The following is a 27,956-nucleotide window of genomic DNA, read 5'->3' as shown; positions in this document are numbered from 1 at the left end:
TTTTTCTGTTATGAAAATAATTCTAAGGCAGACAAAACTCTGCTGCAATAAGCCTGATGAAATGAGACTGTGAAGGGCAAAATTTGTTGATGTCTATACTAAAGAGCTTTGCTCTGACAACTCTGAAGTAACTCCTTAGTGGAATCCCTTTGCTGTTAGTTACGTAGTGCAGCCCTTGGCAAAGGTAAAAGGAAGTGTTTGCTGACAGATGGAAGCAGCAGTATCAGTGCTTGATACTGGTGATGCTGGTCAAAAATAAAAGCAGTAAGAGCAGATATGGTCGTGCCATCCAGTTGTTTCAAAAGCCCAGCTCCACTCACGTTAGGCCTCTATCTAACAAGAGGGAAGGATGTATGGGACGGGCAGGCAAAGCAAAACATCTTGGTTTACACCTATCAAACAAAGTTGCTTCTCTGTAACAAACCTAAATTGTTTTGGCCTTTTTTTAAGGTAGAAAGATTATACTGAAACCAGCGTAACACCTACCAGTAAATTAATAATTGATTTTAGTGGTAGCAGGAATGCTACTGGGTAACTTAAACTACTTTCAATTTATCTTTTTTTTGTTAATGTATTTTAGCTGAAATATAGATGATCTCTTCTGCCTGACTTCTACAGGTTTAAGTAACATTACAACTTCAGTGAAAACAGATTTAATAGAGTCAGTGTCAACTAATTAGGTCTTTAGATGATTTATATGGTTATGGGATCATGGGAATCGTATTTTTGGTAGATTTTTCAAAAAACTCAAACGACATTCATAAGAAAGTCATAAACATTGTGACAGTTTATTATGACTGAATTCCAGCTCTGAAGGAACAGAAGTATGCTTTCTGTTCACGAGACAAACATCAGTATATACATGCACAAGTACCCCAGATGCTTAGCAAAACACTAGAAGAAATAAGAGTTTTCAGCTGGATTTATGGCCTAGTGATACTTCAAATACTTTTCTACTAACTGAATACAACAGAAGAAAGAAAACTAAAACCAGGAAGCAAGCAGCAGTCTCTATCTTCCACCTCTGTTTCTCTTGGATTTATGGCCTTTTCTTGTGAATTGCTAAATAAAACATTTTCAGTGTAACACTCGCATGGGTATGTCCTTAGGATGACAGAGCAGCTGACTGATTTTGCCAGCTGGAATTCAAGGGAGTGAATTCCAGCATTGCAAAATGAAGTCAGTAGGGCCCAACCACTTGGAAGAGTAAGGTACTTACTCATACAGGTAGACACATGCCTGAGCCTGAACTCCCTAGGTCAGTGATCCAACTAATACAGATTTGAGACTGACTTCCTGCTTTACTTTCAGTGAACACTGTATGTCCAGTTGTACTGTACAGTATTTTTCAGTTGTCACCACGGTTACCTTCAAAACAGTTGCTTTACCTCAGATGACAGTTGTCCTTCAGTAGTTCATGTAAGATTTCAATGAAGAAGTAAGATGATTTATGTGAGGGTAGTCCCACAGTACCTTTTATACAGCTCTGCTGTTTCTTTCATTTGCTTCTTTGTTTCATTTGCTTTTTTATTCCAGCACATTCTTTGTATTTGTGTGGATAGTAGACTTCATTGTTTTAGGTCAGCAGCTTCCTCTGGCTGCAGTGAAGAACATGTGGCAGGAAAAATGCTGCAGTTCCATCCTCTGGTAGAAGACTGACAAAATCCCTTAGTTCCAATTCCATTGCAACAACTGATAAAGTTTCTGCTCAGAGCAGGGGAGAAAAATCTCATTTAGGTATTTTGAGTTTAGAACAAAGAAACAAAAAAAGTCATCAACAATGTAATTATGAACTGAAGTCATCAAATTATCTAAATATTGCAAGTGGAATGAAATTTGAGACATACCCATTTGGATACAAATACAAATATAGAAAATCTCAAAAGTAAACTGAAATTCTGACTTAAATTAAAACCATACCTCTATCTTGACTCATCAGGTCTACACATGGCACTAATGCTAATGAAAGTCTGATCTAGTACTTCACATGTTTTGTATGAAATGCAAAGGAAGCCCTGGAAATCTTATTAGTACCCTAACTCAGCACTATCTGTAAAACTGGATGTTTTGCAAGCAGCTTCTCAGACCAAGCTGTTTAATATGTTCTTAAACGATTACAGGACAGTTATTGCATGAAAAAAATTCCAAAGAAAAACTGCTGGCACCAGAAACTAGAACTTTATGATAGAGCATGGCAACCCGTGCAGCACAATGCAACCCCTTGATGCTGTTTTCTCAGGCATTCCACTGGCATACTTTTAACAATGTATGTGCTTTATTCAACATGCTTAATTTGTCAAAACAAACACACTGGCCCCTCAGCCATACACAGTATTATTAACTTCCTACAAACATGTAACAATAGGACTACATAACTACTAAGGTGGATTTCTCTACTTCTAGTAATAACACACTGTGGTTTTTTCAGTCTATGACCTAATCATCAATACATACTTAAGCCTCCCCTGTGTTATCAATAACAGCCCGTTACCTAAGAACAATATAGTCACTTAGCCTAGAAAAAACAAGAAACAATCACAAATAGCTCTATTTAGCAAGTTTTTTTACTGGTGTCTATTCTTGATCCATACAGAAACAGTATGATCACAACAAGTAACTGTTTTCGACACAAAAGGAATGCCGTGATTTTTATCTGAGGGTACAGTGCATACATTGCACAGTCTCTTGCTAATGACCAGAAAGACTGCTAAACTGTATTGGCTGTAGCTGGAGAAAAAGGTCCCCTTTTCGTCCAAATTACCACATCAGTTGTCCTTAGTCTGAACAGTTATTAAGACTGTTAGCTGACATACAAAGGCTTCTGGAGTTGAGTTGCAACCAACGGATTTACCTTTGAGTGCTGAAATGAGAACAGGGCAGTCATTTCCCGTGAGTCTAGTTCTCTTGCAAAGTTCAGGAAGCAGCTTGTTCCACCACAGAGCCTAAATCCACAAAAACCCACAGCAAAAGTGTACATCAACAAGGACTGCAATAAAGAGTATGAAAGAGCTGCTAAAAATACAGATCAGTCACAATGGACTTAATGCCAGGAATGCAGTGATTTTGCATATATTGTATTTTTCCATCTTAAGTGCAACCTTTTTCTGCTCAAAAATCTTCACACAGTGCCCCTTATACCTCTATAGACAAAAGTTTAGAAGGCAAAAGTCACTGGCAAGACCGATGCAGTCAGAGAATTTTTTTTTCCCTCTAAACAGCTCCAGGCAAAGTGGTAAACAGCATTACTCTAAGAACATTGCTCTGTCTCCTGACCTCATCTGTCTACTCCCAACAGCTATAGCAGTGAATAAGGTTTTGTGTACAATTTTGTTGATAAGAATGCAGTGAAGAGAAGGGACTTTTTTCCTCCTTTGAACTTGATAACTTTTCTTTCACCTGCACTTAGATTCAGTACTGCAACCTCACATTCAAATCTAATGTGGAAAGCATCAAAGAAACTACTTTCAGATCTGAATAAAAAGTTCAGATCTGGTTTTAAACAGAGTTCTAGTACATCCATCTAGTAGAGGATCACCTTTACTGACTCTGGTCAGTAAAGCTGTGTACAATTAATTGAGCAGCTGTAATTGGCAATGGAAGTAAACTCCTGTACTCCTGGAACACTGGAATAATACCCATTCCAACATTAAAACTGTATAGAGGGATAACAGGAAAATGGTACATAAAGACATAATCGTTCCACTAGTGCATCAGTAGCAGTCTGATGTTACAAGGTCAGAAGATGTCACTACAACAACACAGGAAGAACATCATTTAAGTGTGATTTTCTTTGAAGGACCATGTTCTCCTATCAGTTAGCTTATCAGTAAGATTTCACCTGTAAGCACTGCCAATTTAGAACACCAATTAGTGAGAAACAAGGTAATTTTTCATTTACGGTGGAAAAAAACCATATTACTCTCCCTTTTCTGAGACAGTCTGCCATCTGAAAAGACTATGCTTTAAATTTACTATAATAAATACAGTAAGTGACAGAAGAAACTGGAGGAAAAAATACTCCATTAAAATCAGTGGGGACTGAGTTAACAAATTAAAACACCAAGCAAGAGGTTCAATGCAAGCTAAGCCATTTACTTTGTGTGAAAGCTGGGCTGTGATCCATCCAGAGTCCATCTGTACACAACAGCATTTTAGTTAGGAAAAAACCCCCGAAGACAGTGAACAACTTTACTGAAAGTAGCACACCTGGTTGTCACCCTTGAGCTCGTGCTGAGCGTAGAGCACGGCCGCACCAGGACACCTCGGCAGGAGCTGCTCCAGGGCCTCCTCGTACCTGCCCAGCCGGGTACTGCAGAGCACACGCACGGCCAGGCCCACACTGCCAGCCTCTGCCAGGGGCTCCAGGACAGGCACAACTGAAGCCACAGTGACTGACTGACTACATAAAAGAGACTGAAGACAAGAACAAAACGTATTGTTTGGATTTAAGACAAACTTTGCAAAAAATGCTAACTATAACCTTAGAACAGAAGCCCTTACTTGTCAGAATAATTCTAAAATAATACTTCCCTTAATAAATGTTGCTGAAAATTGAGAAAACAAGTTTAGAGAGGATGCAAATGTAAATATCATTGTTACCAACAGATCTCTTTAGTATTTTTTTCTTCCATTGTTTCAATTGGCCTTTTATTTCAACTTGGATAACTTAGGGGAGAAGGAGGAGAAGAGTGTGCTGGAGAAAGTTGTTAATACATATATGAATATTTGCAGAATGACTCTAAGTTGTAAGCAGTAAGAGTTAATACCTGTTTCATACCTGTAGTCTTGAGATGTCTTCATGGTAATCTTTATCAGATGAACATCCCGTTGACATTATGGAAGTCACCCATGGGAAAATCAACCCAAAATGATTACAGGAATTTATCTATACAAGAAAGAATCAAATTGCAATAAAAGAAACATTTCTGTTAGTGACGGTTCCATGTGAAACTCTCCACAAGTGAAGAAAATCTTAATCTCAAATAGTGTAATTTAGAAGAGCAGCTACACTTCCTTCTGGTTCATGCAACTTAGTAACAAATAAACTGGAAACTTTTATTCAGTTCTGTATTTCAGCTTTCTCATTCATAATTCTTTAGAATTCATCATTCACACAATTTTCTCATTCAGTAAGCTTTGTGAAATTGCAAACACTCCACCTGACACATTCTCATTTTTCATTTTAGCCCTTACTTCTATCCAGAGCTGAGATTCCTGTTGGAAGTATATTTGTAAATGTCCACAAGGAGTAGGACTGCCCTGAGCTAGCAATACCAATCTGTAACTGCACACTACCTTATTTCTTTCAGTCTTGCTTCTTTTAACAGATAAACTGTCCAGAATTAAAATAGGATGGTATTTGGACAGATTTTGGAGGAACACTGCTGTCCTAAAACCTCCTCTGAGTGGTTACCACTTACCAGATCCTCTGTTGTTTTTAACGGCTTAGTCTCAGGAAGTTGCTTCTTTGATATCCTCCAAACATACTGAGAAGTAACCCTCAGCAAGAGCTCCTGAAGTATTTCTTCCTGAGAGCACACTACAAGAAGAGCTTCCCAGAAGTCCACCAAGAGCTGAGGAATAGTGTTTTCACTATTACTACACAACATCTAAGAACAAAAATGACAGAAGACAGCAAGTTAACACAGACTATGGTGATTATTAGTAGTAGAAATTAGAAGAAACAGGAGGAAGAGTTTTTACTTTTAGAAGCAGAATTTTCATTCCTTTTTTATCCTGTGATTCTACATAATACACTGCTAGGCAAAGTAAAAAGTTCATGGAATGATTTTAAGGTAATCAATTCTAAACAAGAGATTTGATTTCTTCTTCAAGATTTACTCCACTGCCAGAAATGTCACCACCACCAGCAGTAAATATTTACAGATTGCTAATTTGGAGGATTTTATATATGCCAAGCAGGTGTCTTCAAAAGAGAACTATAGAGGCCATGATGAGAGATGCTGTGTAGCTCAGCTGGGTATCATGGCAGGACCCACAAGGGAGATGTTTTAACGTGTGCTATGTCAGCAAAAAGGACTTTTATTTGGTATCCAAATGGTTTTAAACAACAACACTTGTTCCAATTTGAACTTTATGACTTGCTATTTTTGATACAGGTTTTTCACAGTAACAGGTATAGTAAGACTGTAACATACCTACATTGAAGAACACATTTTAACCCAAGTTAGTTATTCATTGAAGAGAAAAGAAAAAAAGGTTTGTCTAATTCCCAGTTAAAGCAAACTTCAGGGATGCTAGAAAAACTATTCTGTTAATATTTCTTCTCATAAACACATTTTTCTTTCAGGAATTTATAAAGAACATCAGAACATTATATACCTTCATATTTAAGTCTGATTCTTTAGAATTATGTTTTAATCCCAATGATTTGTTCAAAAGGAGCTTATGGAATTAATTTATCTACATTCTGTTAAATTTCATTAGCCTTACGAAGCTCAGTCACTAGGAAGCCATTGAAAGACTACTGAGATCAGAATATTCTCCATTCAAATGACTGGGTAAAAACAAAGAACTTAATGAATTTGGGGGGGGGGTTGCATCATTTAACCAGTATTTCTTTCCAGAAGGTCCAGTTTCTGACTCTGTAATCATCTATCATGACTGGAATATAACCCTCTTTCTGAAGAAGTGCTGAAATGTGAGTGAAGGAGCAGCTGAGTCTGCTTTTCTTACCAGTAACATCACTACGAAAAAAACAGAAGCAAAAAAAATGATCACAGGCCAACCTTGAAAAAGGTATCTGCTTCTTCCAATTCAATTTTTCTGTTCTCATGTAAAGCCACAGTGGCAGCGATGAGTAAACCAGGCTGCATCTCCTTCAGGTGAACAGCAAACTCAGTTGGCATAACAATTCCTCCCTTACGCTGCCTCAAGAGTTGTGGTTGCCCAGTGAAGCCACAAGCCAGCATTGTCTACAAACATAATCAGATATAAATCAGGTAAGGAATTCAATACATACATGATTCAACCCAATAAACTCAGTATTTCCTCAGGCAGTGAAGTTTAGATAGAGAAATGAAGGAAAGTCAGGGGAAGAAAACAAATCCTTTTTCATAGAGTAACTCTTCAGAAACCGAGCTCCAAACTGCATGAACACTCCAAAACAACAGGCCTTGTGCCTGAACACTGAAAGTAACATGCTGTTGAAAGCTGGAGTTACTGTGCACATGTGAAAGTTGAATTTTGCAAAGAAATCCAAGACATTCAATACACACAATGCTTTGAAAAATCACTGGCTGAATTTCCAGTAGACTACTTTGCTAAATTAGTGTAAATTACTTTGCTAAAGTATGATTTTCATTTTGAAAATACCCCAGAAACAACAATCAAAATGTGCTGCGCTTTGTGCAATAGTAAGTTGTTTCTGGGTATGTGAGTGCTTTTGAAGGCAACCATAACAAGGTGCTATTCCCACTTTAAAGACAGCGGAGAAATGATGCCTAAGAAAATTAAATTAATTACACAAATATAAGGCAGACCTAGGAGGAAAATTCAGATTTCACTCTGCTATGAATACGAACTATTTTTCCTTTCTTTAGTTTTCTAAAAGTGTTAGCTTCTTCTACTTTGAAACAAAATGCTTCTTTAAAGGTGAACTGCAATAAAACATATTTAAAACATATCAGATTAAAAAGAAAGAAAGAAAACCCAACCAAACAACCCAACACCCATATCTCAGCCACTTTCTATATATAAATTCTGTTCTATTCTATAAATAACAACCATGCAGTGGAATGTGTATGTTTGCTCACAACATGGCAATTTCATATGATCACACTGCAAAAGCAGATGATGCTGAATATAATTTTTGAAAGTGCTCCCCACAGTTCCCACCTTGCAATTCAAAACCTGCTGATTTTAAAAGCTCTCTAGGACTTCTTCCACCAAAGTACGATATCTAACTTTGGAACAGCTATCCATGTATTTCAGAAGTTTTTAGACTTCCAATATCTCACTCTAAGAAAAAGTCTGCATTTCAAGCTCTGTCACCTTTGAATATTCCACAGTCCTGATCAACCTTACCAAGAAGTAATTTACAGACTGATCTCAGTCTAAAACCACATGTGAACATCTATAGCAGAGACAGCTCCACTAACATTTCCCCCCACTGATGAGGAATTCTTATTTTGATAGCACTGAAGTAGATTCTGATCTGGTCTTAGTAAGGGTTAAGTGCTTTGATGCCTACTAAGAAACATGTGAAATTGTATACTGAAATTTCAGTTTGTGTGCACAATGGATGAATATCCTGCTTCACGAGCAATTTTATAATGCCTGTTTCCATAGAGATGGTGTCTTCATGGGCGTATCACATATTGATTTCAGGTGTAGGGGTGTAGAGATGCTACTATACAACCCTATACTGCTATACAAGCCAGGCAGCTGAAGAGCACTGGCTCTGCAGAGCTTGCTACCTCCCAGTAAACAGTATTTAATTTATCAAGAATTAAGAGCTTCCAAACTTTTACTTATTTGGTAAGGCTTTGCCAAGACAATACCCTATCTGCAGGGTAAACTGTATAGTCCCAGTGTGTGCCAGCCCTCCATTCTACTGCCATTGCACACATTCAGTGGAGCCTACACAGCACATCAGGAGGAAGAGGAGTCACTGAAAGTTTCTTTTACTGTAAAATGCAACTACAAGTCAAACAACTGACCTGGGCTTTGGCAAAGTGCGAATAGCTCATGCTCTCAGTATACTTTACCTCCTTATAGGAGTCCATCTCATGTTCATACATTATCAGGTCTCCCATTTTCAGAGCCAAAAAAGCCTTAGTAAGTGTCAGGACCACTGATGGCATCATCTTTTCTACTTTCTGAAGATACTTCACAGCTGTCAAAGGACACACGTTTCTCATGCAGGGGCTGCAAAGGATATGAGGCAGCTGCACGGGGTCAGCGAGATAGAATATCTGGAGAATTTTATTTCCTGATTCCTATTGAAATAAAAGCCATTTGACAGTTTAGACCTTTTCAGGTATACAGTCTACTATTGCATATGAAAGTAGTGCAGTTTTGTTGTTGTTTTGGTGGCCTTTTTTTTTAAAACAGACAAGTACAGCTTAGCTATCAAATCACAGTGCCTCCCCTGCCTCTCTCCTCCCTACTAATAAAAATAAAGGATCACTCACTGGTAGTGATTCAACCCACATTCTGGGATGCTAGGAGAACCCCACAGTGAATTGTTTTTACCAAACTGTACAATTTGGCAATGTTCAAAGAAACAGTTTGTTTTGCTACAGAAATGAGAGATGAAAGAAATTTGAGGCAGAGCTTTCCTAAAACAGAAGTGTCTCTGTGTGCAAGTGGGAAACAGATCACTACCAACATGCATCATGGTAGCCAAATCCATAATATGTTGCTTGAAATCATCCCAAAGCATCACAAGTGCTGCTTGGTTTTTTTTCAGTGAAAATGGGAAAATAAAAAATAATGTGAAAAAGAATAACTGTAAAACTAAATAAGCAGTTCATCATTTTCAATGAGAATTTGATTAAAATTGGATACACAGATCTTAAAATCAGAACTAAATCAACAGATTACAAAAAAACCCAACTTGTTTCTACCTTGCTTAATTCTTCATTCAAGTCTTCGTTAAGAGAGTGAGTTAAGTAAAATATAAGTCCTTTCTCATATGTCTGTATTTCATCACCTTCTGAAACTAGTCTCTGTAAAACTTCAGTCATGGATAAACCTGACATTCTGTAGTATGGCAAAGCAAGGTGGTAATCCTTTGTGTCAAATCTGTAAGCAACAGAGAAGGGAAAAAATTAACAAAGCAACTGAGGGCAACACTTTTGCCATCACTCTTGGTAAGAGCTAGAACAATACATCAAACAAAGTCACAGACACATCAGTTATCTGCATATTCATAGTTCATATTCACATAATGGTTGCATTCTGTGTTTAATGACAGTAAAGTCAACCAGACACTGAAGAGATGACCAGATTAAGCTGGTTTTGTAAAACACAGAGACTTATATTACATACGTAATACTAATGTAAAACAGCAAAGAATTATGGTTTTTCATTTTAAGGTTACATTAGTGGAAACACAGCTCACCTATACCACTTCAACATCTAAAACATACCTGCTGTAGCAGTCTCCTAAGAATGCACAACTTTCTCTGAACGCTCTTAGAAGTTCTTCTTTCTCATCTGATTTAAGGAAATGAGGGTCCATTATAGCTGCTCGGATCAGTAAGTGAGCCTCACTTAAAAGATGGATGCAGCTCTCAGTTTTAACGTTTTCGTAAGTTCTACTATAATCTACCTAGAACAGACACAGGATATACTTGAGCTACTAGCAAAAATTAAGAATATACAGGAGAAATTCTAATGAGGAAAGCACCCATTTGAAATAGGATTACGGGCTGTACATGAGAAATACATTACATTATATTCAGCAATAGCATGCATCAGAGATTAATTAACAGTACTTATTTTAGTTAGCAAACAACAAAAGCAGGAGTCGGGCAGTACCATTTCTCTGTAAAGCTGAATGGTTGAAACAGTGTTTATAATATATAAATTCCAACCAGGCTCTGACTCAGAATTTGTTCTGGATTTGATGCTGTCAGCCTTTCTGGAACTAGAGAGGAGGAAAAGAGTTGAGTTGTCAGTATTGAAATAAACACTATGCAGCCAAAACACCACCGCTCATTCGATAATTCAAATGCATAAATAGGTATGTTTGCAGACTAGTAAATGCTGGAGAGTTAAGCTGTGAATTCAGGTCATAACAGCTAATAACAAAATAGGGATAGGCATGTTCATACACCAGGAACATCATCAGAACTGTACACTACATCCTCTCCAGTGCTTAACAGCAGGTAGTGTCAGGTACTTACAGGAACCATAGAATCATCAAATGGCTTGGCTTGGAAGGGACCTTAAAGATCATCGAGTTCCACCCCCCCTGTCATGAGCATGGGATGCCACCCACTGGAACAGGTCAGACTGCCCAGGGCCCCATCAAACCTGACCTTGACTATTTCAGTACTTTAAATTAGCTAAAGTGTTTATGTACATTCTGTAAGGACTTACTGCATGTTTGCCCCTGCAGCTCTATCAAAGTGTTTGCCAAGATACTGTGTAAAGAAATATCTAGGTCTGTAATGCCCATAAAAATACCGCAGGAAAACACAGACTCCTTTTGTTCTGCTTTTTGGTTTTAATTCTTCTGGGATATTTACATCTTTATTTTCAAATTATGGTGCTAAGTAGCCCAGTATTTGTTCAACCTAGGTCCTTTACAGAAGGCAAAAAGAGTATCTTCCTCAAATGCCAATCAGAATATTTGAAACAACACAATTGGCAGAAGAAAATGTGCTTTAGTCAAGAAAACTACAGTATTTTGAATAGGCATTCTCCCTGATGGACTTATCTTCTCCTGAATAATGTCTGCTCTAAGCTTTAAGAAATACTGGTTCACATAACTGCTTCAGTCAACTATAGCTGTCCCACTCTTGTTAATTAACTTGAACTGACTTTAATAAATATGGTTTCTGAATAGCTGTTTAGAATAGCTCCTTAGATGTTTTATGAAAAGCCCTCAAAAAAGAAGGGGAATAGCAGTTCCCATGGAAATTGGTAAAAAGTAACATATGCCTCTGGCTACATACATGCTACAAGAGTAACTTGGGCCAAAGTCTGATCTAACTTTTGTCATGGATAACTGCAGTGATGTTCATAACTTTTCTTGTAAAGAACCCCAAAGATAAGACATTTTCATTTTGTGCTACAGCACATTTTGTAACCTGTAGCTTTGCTACTCTACATAGTATTTTTGTTTCTCAAGACAAATATTTTTTTCTTATCCGGCTAAATTCTTAGTAATGTTATTTTAACATTTTGTTGATTTCAAGCATCTGTGATCCTACTCTTATTTCTTCTGCATCAGTTAATACAATAGAATTAAGAAAAAAAAAAGCTTGATTTCTGTTCTCATTCACTAAGAATGGAATTATTTCAAACACTTTTTCCACAGAAGAACCACTCCAACTGTAATACCCACAAATTCAGCCCTGTACACAGAGCTGTAAGTACCATCTCCCTAAAAGACACAAATCCTTACAGCATCCTTCTTGTAGGCTTTCTTCTTTCAGTAATATCTTCTGTGTCTGCCTTAGTCAGAAGAATTATATGGTTTTTGAAATGACAGATAGCTCTTGGTCCTATAAAAAGCTGCATTCTTAATGTGCAGACATCCAGTGTAACAGGTGGACAAGCCTATAAAGGAAAGGGATTGTTTTGTCATTTCAGTTAGTATGTACTTTGAGTCTTTAAATAAATCAGGGAAAAAACTAACCTTTGTACAATGATCTGACATTAAAAACATTCCCTGGCTTTCCTAACTTTGAGTGCTTCACTTAAACAAGAATAAAAATACTCATAAAAGAATGACAAGAAATATTTAACAATGAGTAAAAAAAAAAAAATTATTTCCCTATTCAAAGCTACTACAGTTTTACCTATATGTCTTAAAATAATGCAGCCTGAGCCACATGTCTGATGTGGGAAACTTAATCCCAAATAGTCTGAATTTGACCAAGTTGTAAAAGACTGCCTGGTTATAAAAGTCTTGCTTTCAGTTGCTTATAAAAAGCAATTACAGATAGAAGTATTATATTTGCTTGCCTATTGTTACATTACATATCCCATATTATATCTCCAATTTGTTCAATATACACCTTTCAGGTAGAACTTACCCTATTACATTGGACTAAAAATTGAAAAATGCAACCTCCTTTGCACAGAAATATTCTAAATTTACAGCTTTAAAAAGATAAAATAACTACATTTACAAATTAACATACACAGTGAAGCAAGGCAACACAGTATTATATGTGTAACCTGGTTTTTGAAGACACCTCAACATTTCTTGTAAAAGGTGGAGGCCTGCAGGGGTGACCTAGAGACTCTAAACTGCCCTGGGCTAGTTAGAACCAGAACCAGAACCAGGCAGCTCTTAAACTGGTGTAAAAAAACAGCAGGAAAAATAATAATAGCAAATAATAAATATAACCATCATCATCCTCACACTTCAAACTCCTGGAGCCCTGTGGCACTGGAGCCCAAGGAGGATCTGCAGCCTGTGACAGCAAGGTGCAGCACAGACATCCGTGTGAGACTGCAGCCTGCACATCCCTCCAAACCTCCTCTGGAGGCAGGAGGCAGCATTTGGCTGACTGGAGAAATTGTGATGGACTTGAATGTAACCCACAGTGAAAACACAGAAAGCTGAGACTGGAGAATGGACAGGACAGATTATGTCACATGTTCGTATTAGTTATCTAGTACCTCTCTGGAGAGCAGAGAATACGTGTTTGGCTCTTGAAAATTTTATAAAACTTCTACTGTCCTATGGATTCTTTATGTCTGCTGTCTGCATGCTCAACAGAAATCCTTAAATGCTAATATAAAATACACCTCAATCTACCTTTCCTACTATGCTTATTACTGTGTATCACAACCTTTACAATTCAATAGATTTTTACTGATAAGCCATTTAAGGAAGGGGAAAATTTAGACCTCCAAGGATCAAAAGCCCTCCTCCTAAAAAGCATGCCCTAAGTATGTGGTAGCAGACTTGTTTGATTGTCTACACTCCTCCTGCAAAAAATGGTTTTTCAAGGACACCTGAGAGAGAGAAACATCATCAGCTACAATAAGGGAAAACTCTGCACCCTTCTTTCAGTTTTATACAGAAAAGCATGGAATTTAGCTTAAAAAAGAAGTGATTTTATAGCTTTTGATGTTTTTGAAAACATTCTACTCATAGTCTAGAATTTAAGATGGCAATAACAGATTGTTTCATTGAGACATCTGTAGACCATCAAAATACAATATGCCATAGATAGAAGTAAAATATTAATTTTTGATGTTACTTCATTGGTTCAGCCAATAGAAACTAAGAGGATTTCAAAAGGAAACTAAGTCAATTAAGTGCCATACCACTACCCCAACAGTTTTAGTGAGATAACAAGAGGTGCACCTTCACAGTCGTATCAATATAGGGATCCTCATCACGAGCTGCTGCTGCACTGCATCTCACTGTGAAACACTGCAGGTTCTCACTAGAGGGAAATACGAAAATGCAACAGTGAAGGAAAGAAATTAAGACTTGCAAAAATCAAGTAGCCAGAGAATCAGCTCTTTTTCCTTTGAAGGGCTTTGAAGCCTAAGCAGGAGGGCCCACTGGACTAACATATAAGTCTGCCCAGAGATTTCCAGACTATGAAGGATGTATCAGAGGGGAAAAAAAAAAGGGCAGCAGCATAGGGAAACATAGTAATAGTGCCAGCAAAATCATAAACTTAGTACCTTGTAATGACGTGCAGGAACTGTGGAGTAAGGACTGCCTGCTCTGACTTCTCTGAATACTGATAAGTAGAAATTACTTCTACTACCTTCCCAATAGAGTAGAGATATCCAACATGAGGTAAAGAGAAAAAGCAAAAGAGACTCAGTAGTTCTCTCTTGTTCTCAGTTTCCTCATAGGCTGTCAAAGAGCTTCCTAGATGTAACAATAAGAAAGACATTTTATATACTTCATAAATCCAAACCTGGCAATTCCATTGCAAGCCTGATGCCTAAAAGATACTATCAAACCTGCCCAAGTTTCAGACTGGTTTTGTTAGTAGCTAGTAAAAAGAACTATATGAAGTTATTAGAGAGAGACCAAGGGAGGGCCACTAGGATGGTGAAAGGCTTAGAGGGGAAGCCATACAAGGAGTCACTGAGGTTGCTTGCTTTGTTCAGCCTGGAGGAGTCTGATGGGAGACCTAATAGCAGTCTACATGCAGTTCCTAAGGGAATGGCCTGAAGTTGTGTCTGGGGAGGTTTAGGTCAGACATCAGGCAAAGGTTCTTCCCCCAGAGGCTGGTTGGGCACTGCCCAGGCTCCCCAGGGCAGTGGGCACAGCCCCAAGGCTGACAGAGCTCAAGGAGTGGTTGGACAATGCTCTGAGGGACAGGGCGGGATTGTTGGGGTGTCTGTGCAGGGCCAGGAGTTGGATTCAGTGATCCCTGTGGGTCCCTTCCAACTTTGCATATTCTATGATTCTATCCAACTGTTAACATGCAGCATTAAATTCTTCCATGGGTCTTTCGGGGTTTGAGCTAGTGAATCCCTAAAATTTGCATTCATCCCTTCCCTTTCAATTAAAGCCTGTCAGAAAGGTAACCTGTATCTTAAGGTTTACTACCCTGATTTCCTCTGTGGGCTAATGAGTAGCAGTCTAGTACCTTAAAACACTGAGGATAATTTTATTAATGCAATGTAAAGAGTGACTGTTTTGCAACACAAAATTAATCTGTAGAGAACTGATAAAAGCTGATTTAGTCTTCCTCTTTTGGTGTGATGAATTGGTATTTTAGTTCAAGGTTTATGTGGAACTTGGAGAAATTTTTTAAAGACTTTTTTTTAACAGAAGCTCAGTTTAAATCATGGAAAAGGGAGGAAAGATCTGAATTTGAAAAACAAATCATACAGAAACAGTGTACAAAAAAGGATATACAATGAAGCTCCTTCCTTTCACAGTCTCCTATGATACAGCCCATTGTGCCTTCACACGTAGCCATTTACCTGTCTGATATACAGGGAGCAGTTGAACAGAATGCAGCTTCGTCTCTTCACAAAACCCAAACGGTGACTGGTCGGGTGTAAAACGTCTAGAGAAAAAAATCCAAAACAACAACATGGGACCACAGTGAGAGATTATGATGATCTACTTTGGACAAGTAAAGGGCCCTGGTTAGAACAGGCTTAGTTCATGTTTTAACACTCAACAACAATTCCTAGCAATGTCATTAGCATAGCAATGCCAAGAAGCACAGGGCACAGATAGATACAACTATCTTGAGTTCCTGCAACCAGAATCCTCTTTCTTTGCTTGTCTGCAAGATGCATGTCAAAGTCTGAGATCACTGGAAGACATGTTGCAATTGATTTGGACCTCAATTTAAGCTTTTTTTCAACCCCTCTCTTTTTATTCCACTGAGCTGTATGTAATGTCATGTCATCTCCAATCCTACTTTTCTTTCCTATTATGTGTCATCCTTTTTCCTGCTTTGCTTTGGAATTCACTGCTGCACTGTGACATCAATTCTTCCTCGGTCTTTGATAAAAACGTTAATAGAAGAGGAAGACTAAATCAGCTTCCTGAGAAGGGGACCTGGAGAGGGAGATGCTGAGCTCTTCTCCCTGGGATCCTGGGACAGGACACCTGGGAAGGGCTCAAAGCTGTGCCAGGGGACTTTCAGGCTTGACATGAGGAAGCATTTTCTTACCGAGAGAGTGGTGAAACACTGGAACAGGCTTCCTACAGAGGTGGTCAATGCTCCAGGCCTGTGATTGTTTAAGAGGCATTTGGACTGTGCCTTTAGTACTACGCTTTACCAGTAGCTCAGCTCAGAAGTGGTCAGGCGGTTGGACTAGATGATTACTGCAGATCCCTTCTAAGTGAAATATTCCAATATATTTAAAAAAGGGCTTTCTTTGGTATCCCATTATTTCCTCAGTTCAAAAGAAACCCTGACCCTTATAAAACCCCCAAAAGTCAAAATACCAGTTTTCTTTCAGAAAGACATAATCCACAACTCATTTTGGTTTCTTGTAGTAAATTAACCCATAAAAGGGAAAATACATTTGTAATACCTGAAAAGCAGATACCGCACTTGGAAGCACTTTGTGTCCTCAGTAGGTAACTCTGTGGATTCCAGTGTGATGGGTATCTCACATAGCTTACTTTCTTCCCCAAGCAGTTCCACTGGCTTCTGACATATGATGAACTCATCTAATTCAAGCTGCAAAGTATGTGTTGAAGGGCTTTCATCTTTCACACCTGAACAATGAAAATGTTAGCTTAATTGTTCAAACCATTCCATTCAGCACTAAGAAACTGGTATGACACAGTATCAATTAAATACTCCAATTACAGCTACTTAGCTAGCGTTTGCTTCCTCAAACCATGAGATTTTGAAAACAGCCATGCTAGAAGACAAGAACAATTCCTTAATTGCCTCAGCAGTCTGAATACCTAGCAGTCAAGATTTTTGAAAAAACCTCCCATGTAAACTGTTCATTAGAAAGCAAGTCCAAAGCAACTTGTGCTGCAAATGATTGGTCATAAAAAAATGTTGTCTTTTGGCTGGAGAGGTTTTGAGAAGGAAAAGGCAGCAATCACAGAAAGCTGTGTTCTCTTAACCCCAAGTTCTGGAAAGCAAATCCTAACAACACTCAGAGAGAAACTGGAACTTTTCTATCTAGTTTTTATTAATAAACACAACTAGGGGTAGAATGCCATGATCTGAGAAAAGATCCACCTTCACTCAGTGAAAAACATTCCATTTATATTTTCCCTATGACAAGTCTTATTTACCTTTTAGTCTTTTTGTAGGTGCACTTTCCATTTCTAAAAGACCATCTTTCTAAGTTTCTTTAATTATAAGCGAAGGACTTTCCTAAAGTTTGTTGGTGTTCACCTGATATGTATACTTTTGGAAAGGTGGGAACTGATAATTGATTACATATGGATTGATTTCTTGCAATATACAGGAATGAAACCTACTACCAACATCTATTTCTGGGATTTCTAGGATTTTAAGGCAAGCCCCTGAATAAGAAGACGGACTGAAACAGGAGAATTTGCTTGATTATGCAGGTGCTGAGCCTACTAACAGTTACAAAAGTACACAGGCATTGCCACAGAAACACTCTTAAATGTGTAAGCTGGTTATTTAGGCAGTGACACTGACAGAATAATTTTTCTGAACATAGCACACTGAACTACTACCACTTTAGTTTGGCCCATGGTAGCATGCCAAAACAGGGACCTAATTTTCTATCTGTAGAGGCTGCACTATCCTGAAAGTGTGCAGAATGATGGCATATTCATTTGAATTGTTACCTCCAACTGCAGGTTGGTACAACTTTTCATGCCCTAGAACATTCAGCTGACAGTCATAGGATGATCTAGAAATATGTGCTGAAGGGCAAAGACCTTGTTTGAGCCTACTTTCAGAATAACAGGAATCAGTGAGCAGATTCTTAAAGATACAAAAAAAAAATTATTTCTGCACTTACCTCCATCCACAGTCTTTTCTGGTGCACTGACTCCCTGAGCACATTGCTCTGTCCTGTCTGCACTTTGCTGGACCAGTTCCAGTTTCAGGATTAGAACGTCCAGCTCTGTTGTTATGGCTATATGTCTGGCACAAAATGCAACTTCAGCAGGAATGAGATTATCAATGTGCAAAATTAAGGAGCGTTCAAAATCTAACACAGTCAAATTCTGGTTTATGACCAGGTATTTCAAACAGAATATGACTAGTTTATTCTTGCAGCCCACAAGAAGATCTCCATTTACGGGACAACATGAAATGCACAGTGGAGGGTCTGAAAGTGGCATTTCAACAACTGACATCTGTTCTTTCAAGGTTTCACTGTATGACTCTTCCATCTTGTGACCAACCATCCGAACGCACACACGAGAGCTCCCTGCAGACATACATCTCCAGTTCGTATATGCTCTTAGGAAAGTTGCTTTGCTTTTTTCTTCAATTGTCACCAGATAGTCTCCTTAAAAGAAAGCAGTGATACTGATATATCATTACAGAATAGATGACAATTTTTGATCTCTTTACCTTCTGTAGTTCATTACAAAGAACATTTTGAAGTCTCAACTCATACATAAAATTCCAAAACCAGTTTTCACCAGTTTTCCTCTAAATTAAATACAAAGTGCAACTTTTTTTTTGCTGGGTGGCACACACTTAACATACCATTAAAAAAAAGGACTTATACATCTAGGTCCAGAATAATTCGTAAGTGAATCCACTATAAGAGTTGTATTTGCAGACCAAACCCGCCTCCTCCCCCCCAGCCTGCGTCCCCAGTGCCGTTTTGTTCTCTACAGACCAGGGAAAGCAATAGACTAACAGAAGAGCTGTGGGACTGGCTGGAACGACCACCCGCCCCGTGCTCTGAAAACAAAATCCCAATAAAACAAAAGCAAGGGAGGGAGCACTGTCCCTACCCTGGGCGGACGCAGACGGCAAACAAAGGGAGACGCGGCCCGCGCCCTCCCCACCGGCCCCAGGCCCGGCCCGTGGGCCAGCCCGCTCCAGCCGCCGCGCCCGAGCCGACCCCGGCCGGAGGGAGGGGCGGGCGGCAGCGCCAGGCCCTCGGACCCGAGCGGCGCCGCTCGCCGGCCCCCGCTCCCGGCCTCGCTCCCCCCCGCCCGGCGGAGTCTCAGGGCCTCTTCCCGCACTCGGGCCGGACACGTCCCGGCCTCCCCCGCCACGCAGCCCCGGAGCCGGCGGTCGCCGGGACTGACCTGCCGAGCTGTGCGCCATGCGCAGCACGGGCCCCAGAGTGGCGAAGGAGCCCAGGGGCTCGCAGCGGCCCTGGTCGCGCACGGCGAACACCTCTACCCTGCAGCTGGCCGCCGTGCTGGCCACGAACAGCACGTCCTGGCCGCAGCAGAAGTGCGCCGGCTCCTGCTTACAGGGCACTACTCGCTGCGACCCGAACGGGTGCAAGTTGTAAAGCTGCACCATGGTCCCGCAGTAGCGGAGTGCGCCCCGGAGGCCTCTCGGGGCGGCGCCTGCACTTCCGCGGCGGCAGAGCGGGCAGAGCCACCTCCCCCGGCGGGCTGCGGGGCCGGCTCCGCCGGCAGCGTGCGGCTGCCCCGGGGCAGGTGGCCTGGCACGAGGGTCTCTGTGGCCTTAGTGCGGCTCCGTTGCTGTGTGAGCACTCCCGGGCATGCTCTGCCATCGCACAGCAGCGCCGTGCACTGCAGGAACTCCCGAGTGGGAGGGTAAGTTGGAAGCGATCATTAAGGTGGCTCAGGAACTGTTTGGGTCGGAGGTGCGTGTGCGGAGCGGATCTGCCGTGGGCGTGGCTCGGAGCAGCTGCCGCTGAGGAGCAGCGAGGGTAACGTCCCAGGCTGCTGAGACCTGGCATCTTGCAGTCTCCCAGATACAAACACAAATACTTTTTTGTATTTAAATGCAGCAGTTCTTTCTTCATAACTCCATACGCTCTGCATACACTGCATGCTCCACGGATACTAGTTACAAATACTTCTGAAAAAAAAATCACTTCTGGTATCTTTAGTATGTGTTGCCCCTTTTCTCTCTCCTGGTTTAATAGAACACGTAGGCAAGAAAAAAAACCCAAAATGTACAACCCACACCCAAAACAACAAAACCCCCCAAATGAAACTTAAAGTTTTGTCTCAGTTTCCAGATTCAGGACCAAAGAAAGTGTATTTCACAGAATATCCTGAGTTGGAAGGGACCCCTAAGGATCCAGTCTAACTGTTAAGTAAATGGCCTGTACGGGGATCAGACCCATGATCTTGGTGTTACTGGGACCATGCTCTCACCAACTGGGTCAGTGGTTTTTACACAAGCCAAGTGCCCTATAATTAACTGCTTCCATATGTCTCTAAAGCTCTATTCATTTGTAAAGGACATTAGATTTTTTTTTTTACTAGGTGAACGTAGGAATCTGAAAATTACAACACACTTTTAAAGCAGGTAACAGATCTGCTACCAAAACCTGTAATCTCAAATGGTCCTTCCTTAGTGAATACACACATTAATTAAGTGAAGAAGAAAAAACAGAGATGGTAGAATCTTTAAAACTTTATTTGAAAACACATTTGAAAACTTTATTTAAAAACAAACAAGTGAACAGGGTTCTGCAATTCTTTTTTTTTTTTTTGTAAATAAATTTTTCCAGGCTTTAATTTTCTCAGTATTCGTCTCCTTCTTCAGCTTCTGCTTCTACTGAGTCTAGGCCTACTTCTTCATAATCTTTCTCAAGGGCAGCCAGATCTTCCCGGGCTTCAGAAAATTCTCCTTCCTCCATCCCTTCCCCAACATACCAATGCACAAAGGCACGCTTGGTATACATGAGATCAAATTTGTGGTCGAGCCGAGCCCATGCTTCAGCAATAGCAGTTGTGTTACTCAGCATACACACAGCCCGCTGCACCTTGGCAAGGTCAGCACCTGGCACCACAGTTGGAGGCTGATAGTTAATGCCCACCTTTAAGACAACAAATGAAAACTTTCCTTAGGAGCGCTACGGTTTAAAGGCTCATTTCTGTTAACAATCAAAAATCACCATAGTTATAATTAAATAAAATAGCTTAGAGTTATTCTGGACTTTATCAAAATATTTAACAGGGACATTACAATATTTTAGCGTGACTGTTATCTCTGAGAACTACACAATTGCTAATCATTCAGATATTGAGCACTTAAAAAACTACGTACCTTGAATCCAGTTGGGCACCAATCCACAAACTGAATGGTACGTTTAGTCTTGATCGTGGCAATGGCTGCATTGACATCCTTGGGCACGACATCGCCTCTGTATAACATACAGCAGGCCATGTACTTGCCATGGCGAGGGTCGCATTTCACCATCTGGTTGGCTGGTTCAAAGCAAGAGTGGGTAATTTCAGCCACAGATAACTGCTCATGATATGCTTTTTCAGCAGAGATGATGGGGGCGTACGTTACCAAGGGGAAATGGATTCGTGGGTATGGAACCAGGTTAGTTTGAAATTCTGTCAGATCTACATTAAGGGCTCCATCAAAACGCAGTGAGGCTGTGATGGATGAAACAATTTGCCCAATTAATCGGTTTAAATTTGTGTAAGTAGGACGGCCAATGTCCAGGTTACGACGACATATATCATAAATGGCTTCGTTATCTACCATGAAGGCACAGTCTGAATGCTCTAATGTTGTGTGGGTAGTTAGAATTGAGTTGTAGGGTTCCACTACAGCAGTGGAAACTTGTGGTGCTGGATAAATTGCAAACTCCAGTTTAGATTTCTTGCCGTAGTCAACAGAGAGCCTTTCCATAAGCAGTGAAGCAAACCCTGAACCAGTGCCTCCTCCAAAACTATGAAAGATAAGGAAACCTTGCAGCCCTGTGCATAGATCAGCCTATAATGGAGTGGAAAAAAATGGGAGAAAAAAAACAGTTAGTGATGGTTTTGGAGAAATCAGTATTAAAATAATCATTCAAAAGCATTTGTCATAAGTTTGTTAGTTTGACATTGTTATAATAAAAAAAACAGCTTTCTTGAAAGGTCCTGGTTTAACTGGCTGAATTTTTATTTAAGGGGGGGTGGGACAGGCAAGGAAATAAAAGGTTTATTGTGTTTTGTTTTAAACAATTAAGTATGCACAAAATTCTTAGTGAAAAAAACCCCAGAAAACCATCAATATAGACAGCTATAGAGCTGTATCAATTATTTTAAATACTAACTTGCAGCATGAATTCTTACCAGTTTGCGAATGCGGTCTAGCACTAGATCAACGATCTCTTTTCCAATGGTATAATGGCCTCTGGCATAATTATTGGCTGCATCTTCTTTCCCAGTAATGAGCTGCTCAGGATGGAATAACTGCCTGTATGTGCCTGTACGTACTTCATCTATAAAAAACCCCAAAACACCACATCATAAATTTGATCTGTTCGGTTCTGTGTGTGCTGCCTAGTGACAACACACTAAGCACATGTCAAAAGAGTGCAGACAGCATCTCTGACTATGCACAGCTTGTCTGACTAGTCTGAGAAGTTGGCTCAACTTCAGCCACTTTTTTTAGGGGTAAACATCAAGCACACACAAAGCAGTATTTGTACTTGAGGAACACAGAGGTCACTCAGAAAACTACATTACAGGTACAGACGAGGTACTGGACAACAATCAAACAGAACTCTGGATGCAGTGCAGCAGTCTGGAAAGATTATCCAGATCATAGAAAAGTTCTATCATTTTCCAAATAGTTACCTGTAGGCCATTATTTAATTTATTTCAAATAACAATAACCTCAAATGTCAAAACAGCATCCAGACACACATCTTTTAAAATCTATAGTGTTCTTAACAGACAAAAAAAGACAGTAGGGAATCCATAAAGGATCCTCACTTTTTCACTGAAGACCTTTAATGCTGGGTACATACCAACTACGGTTGGCTCTAGGTCCACAAACACTGCTCTCGGAACATGTTTACCAGCTCCTGTCTCACTGAAGAAAGTGTTAAATGAATCATCTCCACGTCCCATAGTATTATCACTAGGCACTTGACCATCAGGCTGGATCCCATGTTCAAGACAATACAATTCCCAACATGCATTGCCAATCTGAACACCAGCCTGACCAACGTGGATGGATATGCATTCACGCTGCGAAGTTAAAACACAACAATAATAAGACATGGAGTTACCTGCTTCTATATTTTATTCTCATTATAACTAGCTATCTGTGGGTTGTATTTTTCCATGATCTTTCTCTGGTGCAATATTCCCTGGTTTCTCTTGAGTGACAATTTAAAGAGAACAAATGTTGTCTGTTGCTAGCAAGACAGTACTCACCTTAGTTGACCTGCACTGACTTTGAGAATATTGGAAGATCCTAAAGGCAACCAAGTCTCTATGAACACATCCCTTACGATGCTGCATATATATCTTTAATATTCAACCAGGTCTCTTTTTCACCTTCTTTTAGCTTTTGGAAGACTTCTTTATATAATATCCCCAAATTTCCTTGACCTGTTGCCAAACCACGTACTGAGTAACTGTTGTAAGAATCTTTCCTGCACAGGATCACTCAGTACGTTTTTCTTTATAATAAGCGTAGTGGTATTTAGCCCCTGACAATTTGAATGTATTTTTTTTCATACATATTCTTATGTGAAATTCTCCAAGAGTCCCAATCAAATGTCATCTGCCCACTTTAAGCCAGCTCCTCTGATTCTAAGCAACTGCCATGTATGTTTAATCTCCCAATACCTCAGTTTTGTCTTACACCCGAGATGGAAATAAGCTGCATTTCTAGTTTACTGTTACAGTGTATCTAGGAAAAAGTAGAGCTGGAAAAGAAAGAGCAAGGTGTCTGGGCTGCCCTTTCCCGTTTTCTTGGCAGCTGCATCCAGCGCAGCACCCTCGGCTGTTTCCGTTCTCATCCCCGCAGGTCCGCCCTCCGCCGGCCCCGCCCCCTCCTCCGACTGGCCCTCCATCGCCGGCGACCCCGCCCCCTCCTCTGATTGGCCCTTCACCACCCCCTCCTCTGATTGGCTGCGCCCAGCAAACAGCTCCTCCCGGCACGCGCCGCCCGCCCGTCCCTCACCGCCGCCCCCTCATAAGCACGCGCTGTGGCCTCTGCAGCTTCGCGCGCCAAGGAGGCCCAGAAACGGCGGAAGGATCCGGCTGCTCTTTACCGCTGTCTCTCTGCTGCCTGGGTCAGGTTTCAGTCTGTCTCTCGCCCCTTCGCACGGGAGGTGCTCGCTACGAACAGCCTTCCGTTGCACTTTCACATATCCCTGGCTAGCCACGGGTCACTTTCTGTGCCTCGCCTTCCTTGAACTATTAACCTTTACACTCCCTCTCCTTCTCCCCAGTCCTTCGGCCTTAGTGCTACCGCGGGGACTTCAAGCAGAGACTGCCTGCAAGTCCTGCCGCAGTACGTGCAGTCACAAACTCTCCCGACTGCCACAGCAGAAGCCCTCCCAAACGTCCTTCCTCCCCCCCAGCCGCGAGGATCCCGTATCCCACCATGGTGCCTTGCTAAGCTGACGAACTCCAGCTGCGCCACAGCCCGTCTGCCGACGCTCACCGACCGGTACCAACTGCCGGCCGTTAACGGCCTCAAACCCTTCGCCTCAAGCGCTGGCTCCCCATTGGTCCTTACCCGCGCGGGCTACGCGTGAGCGAGCACCGCTGATTGGCGGGGCCGTTCTTCTCCCGGCGGGGCGGGAGCGGCTGCCACGTGCAGGGGCGTGTCTGGGGGCGGGGCTGGAGAGGTGCCGGGCGGGGCGGGATCTCGAGGCGGGAAAGCGGCCGCGCCGGGGCGGGAAGGGTTCCTCCGGTGGCTGGGGGGTCCTGTCGGGCAGAGCGGGGCCGACAGTTGGACAGGTGCCGCTGGATGGCCAGAGTTGAAGTGAGCCAGCTCTGTTGTTTTCTCGAGTAGCAGCCTTGCCACTTATAGAGGTTTTTCCCTCCCTTTCTTTCCACTTTTTCCCCTTCTTTCCTCTTTCTTCCTGTCTCCCCAAAGAAAAGCAAATTACAGATTTGCTGTTAATAATGAGAACGGGTAAAAATTAAAATTAAGAAATTGCTATTAATTAAAAGAGACAAGCTCTTTTAGGCTTCTCATAATGCACATTTTTTAAATTCCTTAATGCTGCCTAACTGAAGCTTATCGAGTTTATTTCTCGTGTACTTTGGTGCTTAGAATTCTGCACAAAACTGTATACCATGTTCTACAGCCAAAACTTTTGCGGGGCCATTAATTCTACTGTCTGCTGGAAAGAGTTGGGCATACATTTACCAAGATAGCTTCTGAATGATAAAATTATCCCTTTATCATTGAATGACTTCACTGTATTCAAGTATTAACCTTTTATATTTGTTAAACTCCTTTATATGCTCTTAGTTACAGACTTTCTTGTACACCTTCAGCATTCTAGCCTGATAGGTCATATGAACTCAGGAAGATTTTTTGCCTTGACTCTTCATGGACATAAATCTTTTTTAAAGGGCAGTTAACCTAAACCTATAGCAATGACTGTGCCATAGAAGAGAAAAAAAGAGGCTTATGCAGCATTGCCAGCTTATGGTAATGATGGAAAAAATGTGGAGCAATGACAAAGGGAGAAAGGAGAGGAGGCATCATTGTAGACCATTTCTTTAGGAAATGAGTCTGAGAAAGTAAGTTCTCAAAAATATCATTTGTAAGTGCAGACCCTCTAAGAGAGACTGTTTATTCAGCCTTTCTCATGTATTCTTTAAAAAAGAAATTACCATTAAAAAAAAGTCCCTTAAAAAAATCTGTAAGGACTCAATATTCCATCATCACCAGATATTTTATTTGCTGTGGTGGGCAGACCCTGGCTGGATGGCAGGTGCCCACAAAAGCTGCTCCATCGCTCCCCTTCTCAACTGGACAGGGGAGAGAAAATATAATAAAAGGCTCACATGTTGAGATAAGAACAGGAAGAGATCATTCAGCAATTACCATCACAGGCAAACCAGCCTTGAGCTGGGAAATTAGCCTAATTTATTACCCAACAGATAAGAGTAAGGTAAATAGAAATAAAACCAAAATCTTGAAACACCTTCCTCTCACTCCTCCTTCCCTTTTTCCTGGGCTTTGCCCATTTGTATAAAGATGATAATCTTGATACAAAATTTATTGGCAAAGTTTTAAGGATAAGTTAGTGAAAAGTTGGGATTTTGTTTCCTTTTATTGGTGGTGGTGGGTTTGGTTGGTTGTTTTTCTGGGTTGGTTTTTTTTAACATCAACCTGCATCTTTAGATGAAACTATATCATTTGCTTTCATATAGCATCCAGGCTTGTCCAAAAAGACTGCTACATAAATCCCTGTTTTGCAAAACATTTATTTCAGTGAATAGCAGCAGCTGCCTCAGTGACTTTGTGAAAATATTTCAGTTATTTAATGGAATGGAATGGCAGCCTGGAATGCCGTGTGACAGTGTGCAGTTTTTAGAAAATGAAGCTTTTAAAACTCACTCTCTTTTTTCTTCTTCTTTTTTTTTTTTTTTCCACAGTAGCCTAGTGAAGAAGAAAAATGCTGTTTCCTTCATCTGTTGTTGGCTACGGCATGTATCTATTTGACTTGCAGCTCATTCCATTACAATTTTTAGGAGAAGCTGTAAGAGACTTCAGAGTAGTTTCACTTAAGTGACATGAAAATATTGTTTCAAAAGGCTCTATTCTGCAAGGTTATAAATGTTTTTATTTATCACTGACCATGACTATTTGTGCCTAAGTTAAGTGTACCATATGCTTTTTATCTTTAGTAGAGTTGCTACTTTCCAAGTCAGATTCTTATTACAACATAAAGCTTCAGGAAATCACATTCTGACAATATCATGCTTTGCCCTTTGCATCCTCTTTTATTTTCTTGGCATCTTTGCAAACTCGTAAACATTCTGTCTGTAACTGACGGCTAACTGCACGTGTTCTTGCCACTGTAGACAGGTTCTTTTACCATTAGCACTTGTCGGGTAAAGCGTACATGGCCCGTGGCACGGCCGGATACCCCGAAGAGGGGGCCGGGGCAGAACCCGGGTACCCCGGCGAGGGGCGCGCTGGCAGTGCCGGGGGCCCCCAGAGGGGTTCGGGTATCCCGCGAGGGGCGCGCTGGCAGTACCGGGGGCCCCCAGAGGGGTTCGGGTATCCCGCGAGGGGCGCGCTGGCAGTACCGGGGCCCCGCAGAGGGGTTCGGGTACCCCGGCGAGGGGCGCGCTGGCAGTACCGGGGGCCCCCAGAGGGGTTCGGGTATCCCGCGAGGGGCGCGCTGGCAGTACCGGGGCCCCGCAGAGGGGTTCGGGTACCCCGGCGAGGGGCGCGCTGGCAGTACCGGGGCCCCCCAGAGGGGTTCGGGTACCCCGGCGAGGGGCGCGCTGGCAGTACCGGGGGCCCCCAGAGGGGTTCGGGTATCCCGCGAGGGGCGCGCTGGCAGTACCGGGGGCCCCCAGAGGGGGCGCTCCCTGCGCCGGCACAGCCCCGGCCGGCGGGCGGGAAGGGCGGGAAGGCGCCGCCTCTTCCCGCCCGCGGTGTGTCCATTGGGCAGCGCCGGAGGCCCCGCTCGGCCATTGGCGGCCGCCGGGCGGGATCTGGGCCGCGCTCCGGGAGAGCCGGGGCCGCCATGGCGGGGAGGGGGCCCGGGTGAGCTGGGCAGGCGGCGGCGAGGCCGGGCCGGGGCGGGGGGCTGTGCAGGCGGGCGCAGGAACGCGGAGCCTCCGAGGCCGTGCGCGGGGCCGCTGCGCTGTGGCTCCCGGAGGGGGTTTCCGCAGGGCAGTGGCATAAATGGCTCCTGGTCAACCCCTCACAGGCTCAACTGCAATGAGCTGAGAGCAAAGCCTCTTAAACTGT

The 27,956-nt window shown here is 41.7% G+C and overlaps 3 protein-coding genes across 8 annotated transcripts in view; 1 reads left to right on the top strand and 2 right to left on the bottom strand.

Moving 5' to 3' along the window:
* Window positions 1-761: 761 nt before the first annotated feature.
* On the bottom strand, window positions 762-19,765 carry HPS3 (HPS3 biogenesis of lysosomal organelles complex 2 subunit 1). 3 transcript variants are annotated; one of them, XM_064665606.1, is made up of 17 exons: window positions 19,364-19,765; window positions 18,112-18,606; window positions 16,684-16,870; window positions 15,613-15,698; window positions 14,350-14,542; window positions 14,021-14,102; window positions 12,101-12,255; window positions 10,507-10,615; window positions 10,116-10,297; window positions 9,591-9,768; window positions 8,730-8,960; window positions 6,750-6,935; window positions 5,421-5,609; window positions 4,778-4,885; window positions 4,207-4,413; window positions 2,852-2,942; window positions 762-1,704 (listed from the first exon to the last, which is right to left on the bottom strand). In XM_064665606.1, exons 1-17 carry the CDS (start codon window positions 19,584-19,586, stop codon window positions 1,577-1,579), a joined length of 3,030 nt encoding a protein of 1,009 aa, XP_064521676.1. In that variant the 5' UTR covers window positions 19,587-19,765; the 3' UTR covers window positions 762-1,576. The 3 variants fall into 3 exon arrangements, with proteins under 3 accessions (XP_064521676.1, XP_064521677.1, XP_064521678.1); XM_064665607.1 differs by lacking the exon at window positions 4,207-4,413; XM_064665608.1 differs by lacking the exons at window positions 762-1,704; window positions 2,852-2,942 and having other exon boundaries at window positions 4,335-4,413; window positions 4,767-4,885.
* Window positions 19,766-20,663: 898 nt separating this feature from the next.
* On the bottom strand, window positions 20,664-24,728 carry LOC135419330 (tubulin alpha-3 chain-like). Its single transcript, XM_064665609.1, has 5 exons — window positions 24,611-24,728; window positions 23,020-23,242; window positions 22,340-22,488; window positions 21,315-21,995; window positions 20,664-21,084 (listed from the first exon to the last, which is right to left on the bottom strand). The coding sequence occupies exons 1-5, from the start codon at window positions 24,611-24,613 to the stop codon at window positions 20,788-20,790; spliced, it is 1,353 nt and encodes a 450-aa protein (XP_064521679.1). The 5' UTR covers window positions 24,614-24,728; the 3' UTR covers window positions 20,664-20,787.
* Window positions 24,729-27,081: 2,353 nt separating this feature from the next.
* HLTF (helicase like transcription factor) overlaps window positions 27,082-27,956 on the top strand; it is a 75,806-nt gene continuing 74,931 nt past the window's right edge. For all 4 annotated transcript variants that reach the window (XM_064665600.1, XM_064665599.1, XM_064665602.1 and 1 more), the window contains exon 1: window positions 27,082-27,749. In XM_064665600.1, the coding sequence (XP_064521670.1) occupies window positions 27,097-27,749 (653 nt within the window). In that variant the 5' untranslated portion in view covers window positions 27,082-27,096. The remainder of the gene's footprint in view (window positions 27,750-27,956) is intronic.

This window comes from Pseudopipra pipra, chromosome 10 (genome assembly GCF_036250125.1).
Source record: "Pseudopipra pipra isolate bDixPip1 chromosome 10, bDixPip1.hap1, whole genome shotgun sequence".
NCBI classification, from domain to species: domain Eukaryota; kingdom Metazoa; phylum Chordata; class Aves; order Passeriformes; family Pipridae; genus Pseudopipra; species Pseudopipra pipra.
The sequence above is the reverse complement of the archived record's forward strand: the minus strand, read 5'-3'. Positions and strand labels throughout refer to the sequence as shown.